The sequence below is a fragment of the Lagopus muta genome, chromosome 4 (genome assembly GCF_023343835.1).
Source record: "Lagopus muta isolate bLagMut1 chromosome 4, bLagMut1 primary, whole genome shotgun sequence".
NCBI lineage: Eukaryota > Metazoa > Chordata > Aves > Galliformes > Phasianidae > Lagopus > Lagopus muta.
Genome location: NC_064436.1, coordinates 48940595 through 48951182, shown reverse-complemented (window position 1 = coordinate 48951182; position 10588 = coordinate 48940595). Strand labels below are relative to the sequence as shown.

The 10588-nt window shown below is 46.6% G+C and overlaps 1 protein-coding gene across 8 annotated transcripts in view; it reads left to right on the top strand.

Annotated features, from left to right (window-relative positions):
* Nucleotides 1-848: 848 nt before the first annotated feature.
* Nucleotides 849-10588, top strand: part of LIMCH1 (LIM and calponin homology domains 1) — a 166818-nt gene continuing 157078 nt past the window's right edge. For 2 of the 8 annotated variants that reach the window (XM_048941434.1, XM_048941431.1), the window contains exon 1: nt 852-2202. In XM_048941434.1, coding sequence (XP_048797391.1) covers nt 2107-2202 — 96 coding nt within the window. In that variant the 5' untranslated portion in view covers nt 852-2106. Of the gene's footprint in view, nt 2203-2409; nt 2515-10588 lie in introns of those variants that run through there. The other 6 variants (XM_048941432.1, XM_048941433.1, XM_048941436.1 and 3 more) reach the window with 6 other exon arrangements.

Sequence of the window (10588 nt, the reverse complement as noted above, 5' to 3'; positions counted from 1 at the left end):
TGCACACAGCTTGGCACTGCTGCATGCTCCTGCAAAGGCTTTCCCCTGTCTAATGAACACAGATGCAGATGGTGGTGGGGTGATGGGGTGATAAGGACTGCTGAGATGCGAGCTGGAGTTTTACTGGAAAGAAAACCTGAGGGGCTGAACTGAAGCATTCATTTTAAAACAACAGCTACAAGGAAAATAGTTCTATTTTGTTGCTGTTCCGATTGGAGTGGCAAAATGACATCAAGAAAACCCTCCTGGAGTTTCCAAGTGCTTGTTTTCGTATTTTGCCTCTTTTGCCAGTCAGCAGGGTGGCTGCAAAAGGGAAAGAAAAACCTTTGCAAAAATCCATAACTGGTGTCAAGGGGCTTACAGAAAGGCCTGCTGCTCCCCAGGCAGATGGTGGCTTAAAAAAAAAAATAATAAAGCAAGCTGGGCTGATGCTAGAGCCGTGTTGCCATGGGAACAGGGAGGTAAGGATGCTGCTCAGATCTGACCGGATGGAAGCAGGTTCAGGATTAGGATTAGCAAAGAAGTGGCCAGATTCCCTCTGCCATGCATGGTTTTCCTATTCTCCTAAACACAAAGCAGGGCTCTCTGAAGGTCTGCATCACACATCTTGATGCAGATTTCAGCAATTTAAAAAGTATGCACCCGAATGTGAGAGGGTGCATGAGCACTGAGGCACATCAGCTTTAGTGATCCACGCAAACTGGGTGTGTAAATGGCAGAAGGATGCCCACCTTCCAAAGCAAGACACAGCATGCAGCAGTGGTCAGCCACGAGTAGCTCTCCACAAGTTGGGCATTGGGAGCGTTGAACAGCACAGCCATACAGTTGGGATTGCAGAATAATAAGAGGATAATGATTTTAAATTGTCAGCCTTCTGCCTTAGGAAAACAAAGTTAATTGTGTCTGATATACATCAGTGTTATTTAAATATTACAAGAATCAGAAAATGGTTTGTGTTGGCAGAAGTACTTCAAGTATACTTGTTAGTTCCCTTTAGATGTTTGAGGTTAGCGTACCAAAAACAACGTTTTCATCTCGTCGCTGTTTTCAGAAGAACCCCTATGAGCTGATTTCAGGCACCTTGTTTCTCCAGCCAATTTCAAACCATAAACAGAGTCCAAAGCTAAACGCAATGAAAACAAACTCTCAGAATGAGAACAGAGCTAAATATGCAGATTGAGGTGATTTGAAGAGTGAGCATTGTTTCCTTGGCTGCTGTCTAATGACGAGCAAGATTCGGACCTTTAGAACTGAGGCAAACTCACACCCGGACGAAGGGAGCTCTGAAGTCCTGCAGCTTTCAGACTGCCGGCACCGCCTACGGCTGAGCGCAGCCAGGTGCTTCGAGGAGCCCCGCTCACATACTGCACTGATTGGGAGCAAATGTGCGCCCACCCCCGTGCCCAGCACGCAAGTGTCCAGCAAGTGGGTATCTTTTTAAGCTGGAATAAATACAAACGACTAACTTTAGCTCATCTTTCCGACACGACTAGGTGAATGGACTGTTTGTTTTAGGGTTTGGTTTTAAAAAGGCCTTTTGAAAGAGCTTTCCTGCCAATTTCTAGAAACTTCCATGCTTCACTTCAGGCTTAGGAGCATTTCTGCTCGAGCTGGGACTGCTCGCACCGCCTAGTCAGCCGCGCAGGTCTGCAGGATGCGCTCTGCTGTCTTCCCTCGCCCCAAACCCACGCTCACGTGCGGTGTTTCTCAGCACACCTTGGAGCACAGAGCTCTCGGGCATCACTCCGACATCTCCCGGCCGCTCTCCCTCCGCAGCGCTGCCGTGAGCTGAGGGACGGGGCTGCGGGCACAACGCCGGTTGCAGCCGGGGAGGGCTCGGCCGCCCCCGGGGGGACGGGCCGCGTGCCCGGGCTGCAGGCAAAGCCGCTTGGCCCGTCTGTTTTATTTTTAGCCGGCAACGCGGCGGGCGGGGCGGAGGCAGGGCGGGAGGGAGGAAGGACCGAGGCGGCACCAGGCGCGGGGTTACCGCAGGCGAGCCGCAGCCGCCGGGCTGTAGAGCTCAGCCGCCCGGCCCCGCCGCGGCAGGCAGCGGTACAGGCTGCGGCGCTCCCCGGCCGGCTGCCCGGCGCTCATCGCGGCTCCCCGATGGCCAGTCCCGTGCTGGAGCTGGGAGAAGCGCAGCCCCCGCCCGACTGCCCGCAGCCCGAGCCGGCGTTCGGCGAGGCGCAGAAGTGGATCGAGGTAAGGCGATGGCAGCGCGGTGTGGGCGCCGTGCCGCAGTCCCGAGCTGCCGCCTGGCCGCGGGGCTCCGGCGGTTCTCGGAGCGCCCGATTTGCGCTCTGCGGCATCCGCGCCGCAGCCCCCACGCCGGATTTAAGCCCTTAATCGTATTTCCCTCGCCCGCCCCCTGGCTCGGGCTGAGCGGGGCGGCCGTAAACAGCAGCGCAGGTGCTGGAGCCGACGCTTCCTCCCGGGCTGGGGGCACCGGGGCTCCCCGGCCCTCCTGGAGACCAGACCCCCCGGGGCACCCCCGGCCGCAGAAGGGCCGCGAAGGTAACGCGGAAAGGCGCGTGGTGGTGGGGGTGCCCGCATCCCCTCCTGTGCCGCTCCGAAAGCTGAGGGCAATGCGGCGCTGCCCCGCGGGTCTCGCTCGGGGTTTGCTCGCGCTGTAGAACGCGCAGACGGGCAGGTGGAGGTGAGATGCTGTAGTTCAATATTTTGGCGTGTAACAATAGCAACGCTTTGAGTAGTTCCGCGCTGTATTGCTGGTGCAGAATACCCGCGAATGTGGCATAAACCGAGATAGCCGGGTAGGAGATCCCGTCAGTTGCAGGCTTTGAGTTTAATCTGCGGCTTTAGGTTCTGCTCTCCTGCGGTGTTTGGGCGAATGGTTGGTAAAGTCGCCTCGACGGTGGGATTCCTACATTCTCAAGTATATTCTCAGGAATAATGGTTGACTCTAACGTCATCTGAAACGGCAGTGCTGTGTCAGGCACTGACATAGCTGGCCAGTTGCTGTAGACCAGAGAGAGGACAAGAGGACCAGAGATGGGAACGCAGAGGAATGGGGAAAGGAGGACTTCTGTGCCAATGTACAGCTCAAGGGAGAAGTGCAGTGTGTGCAGGCAGCTGCGTAGGGCAGATGAATGAGGTGGTCCCCGTGTATCTTTCCTTACAACAGAGGAGCAGGAGGGAGGCATGTGACCCTGCTCGGTGCACAGCAGCTTATGACTGTTGGTTCTGGCTGCTAAGGATGCCAGGAACTCAGCAGCAAAGCAGGTCGGTAGGTAATGAGGCTGCCAGCAATCACTCCAGGCATGATGATAATGAAGGGAGTGTGAGCCTTCCTGTCTAGAAGCAGCGCATGTGGGTCAGGTGGAAACCTCCCTCCTGGGCAGTTCCAAGTTCTCATGCCTATGCTGGTGTGTGATGGGGCAGGTAAGAGGAGTAGGAAGAGGCTTAACTCCTTGGTGCTGGCCCAGGAGAGCCATGTGGATAGAGGAAGTTGGATGTAACCTCTCACCCTTCCTTATTCACTTTTTTCATCTTCTTGATGCATGGATGGCAAACGTGTGATGTGTGTGGTGAGGCTGTCAGCTGCCTGTGAAGCAGGTGTGGTCCCATGTGCCTTGTGCATGGTATTTCCTTTTGTGTTAAGCTCTGAGGTATGAGGGTTAACACCTCTTAGAAAAGTGCGGTCAGCGTTCACCATCCTAAATCTGGAGGACTTGGACTGAGCAAATGGTGTGGAACTTGATACGTTAGCCCAAGGATATTGAAAAGCAACATCAATTGTAACATCCTAAGATGTTATCTATTTATTGTAGATATTAAGCCCCATTGATTTGAGTGAAAACCAGAAACAGGGTTGTGCCATGCCTGGCTGCTAGATCCACCTCGTTCAGCTCTGCAGTTGTTCCTCAGCTGTCTATGCGCTGGCCCAGAGGTGTTAGCAATCCTTGTGTGTGTGGTGGCCTCCAGCTCAGTGGTGAGCATTTACAAGGATGTCTCTCTCAAATGAAAATAAAACAAGCAGCAACTGCAGTAAGCTGGCTGCTGATGTCCTTGGTATGGGATGTGGAGGATTGGCAGTGAGGGTGCTAGCAGAGAGCTTGGAGTCTGTCAGACAGTAGAGCAGTGCCGCACAAGGAAGCTGAGGCAGAAACACGCAGATCTGAAGCTGCACGTTGTTATTGGTAAGGAACCAGCTGTGTGGTTCAGGGATGGATTCTCATCCAGTTTAAATATCATCCAAGTCCTGTCTCTGCTGCAGCAGCATTCTGCTAGTCCAGGAGCAGGCTGGGCGCTGCACAGACAGGTGCTAAGGCTCAGAGTGAGTGTCCGAGAGGCCTGCCTTTGCTCCTTGGCATTTGATGTTTCACTAGAGCGTGTCAGCTGGGTGCTAGAAGTCATCTTTTTCCTCTCTCAGAGTTATTCCACTCTTTGAAGAATAGGAGAATCCTGCTTGCAGTGAAGTGGGTGGTTCCTCATAACAATCCCATCCCCTTTGTGCCTCCCTTGAGCTATGGAACAGAAGCACTGAAGTCCATCTGAGTGTGCAGAAGGGCCTGAGATCTGGATGTGGTGTTGACAGGTCTGATGTGATCTGCGTGTGACAGGAGCTGGGATGTGGGGATTCTGTGGACTTTCTGCTCCAATCACAAGTCACTGTTGATAGGAAACTGAAATTCAGCCTTGCTCACATGTTCAGTTCTGCACAAATATCAGCCATACTTCCCCCTGTGTAACAGTAAACCAGTTCTATTATTTTAGTTTGACTTGGCATGTGCTACTTACACAAAGAATGCCCTCTTAATGATAAAGTGAACCATATTAGTGGCACTCAGAAGACTTAAAATAAAGGCACCAGATGAAAAACCCTGCAAGGCAGCTCCATCAGCCTGCATTATTAAAGGTGCAGTATCTCGTTTCAATTAACACAGCTCAGTTTCACTGAAAGAATGTATCAGCCTTGTAAAGTGTAGTGGCTTACTAAAGCAAAATAACAAATCTAATTTAATCTAATGGCCCATAATTTTAAAATGTCAAGGTTCCCAGTGTGTTTGCTTAAACTACAATAACTGATGGTTGAAAGAACATCTGTATAAACAGTCATTCTTGCTGCAAGGATTCGTAACAGCAATACAGTAATAAAGCCACATTTAATACTGGTGCAGCTCCTCAGGGTATTGTTATCTCCTCATCGCCTCATTAATATGCTCTGTCCTCGTTGTTGAAACTTGGTTCAATTAGGGATGGCTTTTCCATAGACTTGTATTCCTTAGAAACTTTGCCAGCTGATAAGAATGCTTCCTCTATTGTTGTCTGGTAATAATAAACAAGGCGTGCTTTCTGTCCTCTATGGTCAGCGTTTGACTTCGCCATTCCCTATAGATGTGCATGGGCTAACGTGCAGTAATTTCTAACTCTGCCACTTTCATATGTATTTTCCTGGAGAGTTGTGTTGTTAAGAAGCTTGTGAGCCAGAGGGGTTTGTTGGTTGTGTGGTTGTTTTTTTTTCTTTACCTCCAATAGATTTCTCTGAAGGCAGCAGCTTTAAGCTGGTTGCTTCCAGAACTGGGGCCAGGTGTATTACTTGGTGCTTCTGGAAGTGCCCTTTTGTGCAGCAGAACAGCCATGCCACCATCTGCTCCGCCATATCTAGAGGCAGTGTGAGAGGTATAAAAACAGTGATCCGGGCAAGTAAATTTCATGTTATTGTCTTGCCTCAGGAGTCTGGAAACAAGATTTTGTTAGGATGTCTCTCCCTTCTGCGGATGCAGTTCTAGAAGGCTGAGACTTATGTCTCCTATTGCTTAAAAGTCAGTGGGAGTAGCTCATTGACAAAATCATATATGATGAAGTGGATTGGGTTATCTACTGAAGGTGTCTAGAACCTGACGAATACACATGTCGGTTTATATGGCCTTCAAAATACAGTGTGACACTGATTGGTGTGCCCTGACTTGGAGGAATATCAGAGATAAAGCTCTTTCTATTGAACATACTGGTTAAACCTACTGATTGGCTACGTATATGAGAAACTTGTCTCTTGCAGGATTGTATCTAGACTATCTATCAACTCTTCCTTTGCTTTCAAAGGGATTTTAAGATCTTTGATTATGGACTCTAGTCCCACAACCATGGTGCCCCAGCAAGACTCGGACCATCAGTCTTGTTGATACTCAGTAATAGATTAAATCCAGCAGATGTTTTCTGCAGCAGGCAGCTCTGGAGAAGCCAGTCTGACTGCCTGTGAAAGTATCTGAATGCAACCACTCACATGTAGAAGGGTGCAATAAGACTTAGGACTACATGGTTTTATTAAGCAAATCTTGTAGGAAAGTTGGTGAGTTATGCTGCAAACAGTGCCTACACCTGACATTTATTTATTTTTTTTTTTTCAGTTTCTAGTCTTTCCTGTTTTCTTTGTGTTTCTTTTTCTTCTCTTACTGGAAGAGTGTTTTACTTGTGTACTTTACATAATGTACTGGGAATGAACTTAAAGGGACAAGTGTAGTTATCTAGGCCAACAGTGCCTGACCTGGTAATACTTCAGGTCTATAGCTTTGTACAATGAAGGTGTCTGCCCTGCTGGTAAGAGGGTCCAGCTTGTGGGAAGGCTGCTGTATGCAACCCCAAATCCACTGGGGAAGTATAGCAGAGATTCTCAGTTACTTCAGTGAGCTTTGAACACAGGCCTTGAGCTTTGAAAAATAGCTTCAATTGACAGATTAGTATCCATCTTGGCTGTCTTTAAGCACCTAACTTTATAGCTGATATGTGCTAGTCACAAATCCCTCATCATGGTGGAAGTTATAAAGCCTAGTATTAAATGTGGAGGTTGGCAGGCCAGCCTGCAGCAGAGGGGTTGAGCTTGATGGTTCTTGGGGTCCCTTCCAACCCAAGCCATTTTATGATTCTATGAGGATGTTCCTCAGACTGGAAGAAACTAATATGAATGGACCAGCTGGCTAATCTGTGGACAGCTAAAGTTAGATTAATATTTCCCATAATGTTTATAAGTCAATCATAAAGAGTCAAAAGATGGATGTGTGTTCAGAGTAACTTTACTGCAGTTATTATGACTGGGAATGGAATTCTTCATTCTTTCTCTACATCTCCAGGGCAGCATTTAGTGAGGGCAGATGAGGCTGATGGGGTGCTCTTTGTTCTGGCTAGGTCAGTCATTCAGTGGAATGAAAACTAAATTGTTTTAAAGGGTTGGAAGAACATGTCCAATCTCTGATGTACTAAACCATTGCCTTCTAGAAATGTTTTCCTCCCCCAGTTGCATGGCAGCTGTGTGTCCTGTGTACATTGACCCAATTCCCTTGTCATGAGATCTGTGTAAGCCATGTTACAAGTAGTGTGTAACACAAGGGTGAGAATAGTGAGAACAACAATACTATTGATAAAGGGATAATGTCAAGAAATGTAGGGTTGTGCTGCTAATTTCCTTAAAACTGAATTCATTTCTCCTTTCATTACTAAAATTCTAAAATAGGTAAAAGATCTGCCCTTAAAAACCAGAGTCTGGAATGTCTTTGTCTAATTGGTTGCAAAGATCTGTTGGATGCAACTATTCAACCTCTTTCCACTTGTTCTGCTGGTGTTAACTACATTTTTTATTTTAAAGAAAATTATCATCTAGAAAGCTGGAATCTTTCTTAGCTTGGAGATTAAGCAGATGATCAGTATGGCAGAATTGTTTTCTAGAATGTGTTAGTCAATCAAGGAAGAGTTATTTCACAACAGGTTATAAAAGCTATATTATCTTTGGTTTGCAGAAGCTGCCAGTCCATGAGCTCTTCATCCACCGATGAACGCTTCTATGTATTAGTATTGTAAATATCCCAACAAGAACAGTTGTATAAGACTAGTACAATAAAAGCAAAATTTACTGGGGGTGAAAGCATCATTGGAAAGAGTGCTTGATAAAGCTGGATGGGGGAAGGTGTGAGCATTCTGGCATACAGAATGTGAAGATCTCAGTTTTCCCTCCTTCAGTGTGTTGTTTAAGAATGAAACTACTGTGCTCCCTTGCTTTACTCAGTCCCCTCGGTTATGATAATTACAGCTACTATGGTACTATAATATCAAAGTTAATAGCTGAAACCTCTTCAAGCTATGGTGAGAACAGTATCAGGTGAAAGGGCTGCACCACATGCCCTAGAGGTAGGTTTGTAAGAATGTGATGAACTAGAACACACCCTGACTTAAACTGCCTCTTATTTATTAAACAGAAATGTACTTAGTGTACCTGGGACAGGCTGAATGACCCTTTGCTGTGGTGCATTGTGTGGGGAGTGGCTGCCTGGAGAGGGCCTGGGGGGGACCAGCAGGGCAGCAGGCTAAATATGGGGCAGCTGTGTCCTGGCAGCAGGAAGGATTGATGTAAGTTGATGGAAGTGGTTATTTGTTTGCTAGGCCACACCTGCGATACTGCATCCAGTTTTGGGGCCCATGGCACAGAAAGGACATTGGGACATTGGAGAGAGATTGGCAGAGAGCCCTAGAGCAGGCTGAGATTGGAGTACCTTCCCTGGGAGCTGGGCTGGAGAAGAAGTGCATGGCAGGGAGCCTAGTAGCTTGAGGCAGGTTGTTGAGAGGACAGAGACATGGGGCAGGAGAATGAGACACCTGTCACACACTAAAAGAGGAAAGGTTCTAACTTAGCAAAGATGCTTCTCCTTACTTCATGAGGACAGCTGAGCATTGGTGCGGGCTGCCTATCCCTGGGTGGCTTGATGCCCAGCTGAAAAGAGCTCCAAACAAGTAGCTCTGGCTGACTTCTGCCCTGGTATGGGGAAGGAGCTTGGGCTTAGAGGCCCTCAGGGACCCCAGAAACCTGAATAATTCTGTGGGTCTGCGGTTTCTTGAAAGTAGGTGAGTGAATGTTGCTAAATTTTATTTTTAATCCTGCTTTATTGGATGCTTACAGTATCACCACATTTAAGCATCTATTTACATGAACAAGATCTTCTCTTTATGGAGGCAAAACTCCTGTGGCTTTTGATGAATGTTTTCTAGGTACGCTACTGACTTTCCTTTGTGGGAACTCCTCAAAGCAGCATAAAATGTGTTTGGCTTCCAATCTAACTACTTCTACTAAACCTCTTTTATCTTAGAAAACTAAACATGAGTGGTTGGCTGGCTTGGTGAGATTCTGTTATTTAATTCACTTTGCATAGCTATTGTTGACCAATAAAAAATGAGCTCCACTTGCTTTTTGGGTCTTGAGGAGATGATGGGCAAGCTTAATTCTTGAGAATTCGATTGTTAAATCAAGTGGTTCTTTGTTTGTGGTATTAATTGGTTATAATAATCCTTTGCTTTCATAGATACTCTGATCAGGTCTACTATAACTTGCTCAAAACTGTTAACTCTTTTATATAATATATGTATATATAATGTTGTGGATAAAATTGTGGATGTCCCTCCCTGGAAGCATTCAAGGCCAGGCTGGATGGGGCTTTGAGCAGCCTGATCTAGCGAGAGATGTCCCTGCCTATAGCAGGGGTTGGAACTAGATGGTCTTAGATTTCCCTTCCAACCCAAACCATTCTATGATTCATTCTATGAATGATTCAAAGATTGTTGGTACTAATCTTACCTTAACAGAAGGGCTAGCTTAATGATGCAGTTATTAACAATGCTTGCTCCTCATGTTAAAATTAATTTGAAATACTCTAGTGACTTCGATGTTAGAGAAAGGACAGAATTCTCTTAATTTTGTTATTTGAAGAGAAGCCCTGTTGTGCTACGTTCTGCTGCTTTTGGATATCTTGCCTAGTGTCAGAGACAGTTTGATTTTGAAATCAGTTTTGACAAGCTAAAGTTTTAAAAAAATAATATTGCTGTGCCTTGTTGGCTCCGGCATCATTGGCAGTGATTCATGGGGCACTTTACAGACTGAGGAGCTGCGTGATGGAAAAGCAATTCTTTAACTCTGCTTTCTACAGTTGAATGAGTAGGGTAAAAGGGAAATTATCTCCATTAATCTCGCCTTCATAGACATTTCTCTATGATCCTTGTTCATGCTGGAAATAGCACAGGAATTCTTCCATGTTGTGATCCCACAGTGAGTTTCAGGAACAGCATAAAAGGAAAAATTCTTTGTGACGTCTCTTCCAACCTCCAGAATCTCCCCACCTTCATTCCAGCCCTGTGGTTATTTACAAGCTACACAGAAAGTGGCCGTATGTGTTCAATGTGCTGCAAAAAAATGTAAAAGTCTTCTTCCTGAGAATACCTTACTACTGTTTCCTTTCCTCGAGGCATTGGTCAATTTTTAGTTCAGTATTGCAGTCATGAGCAGTGAAGTCTCTGGACAGATTAACATACTTCATTTTTAAATTAGGCTGTTACCTGCTTTCTGTTCCTCATCGTACTTTGCTGTGATTCAGGCTTTTCTCCCCAACATGAGGATTTGAAATCTCTGAAAGATTAATAACAAGTAACAGTTCCCAAAATTGATGTCAGTTCTGTTACATCCAACAAAGGTGCAAATCAATGCCTTTGACTTTAGGAACTGACAGTGCTTGGTAGCATCACGTGAAGTTGCTTATACAGGATGGGACTGTTGGAGATACTGTGATCTGAAGATGAAAATAAATAAGTGTGT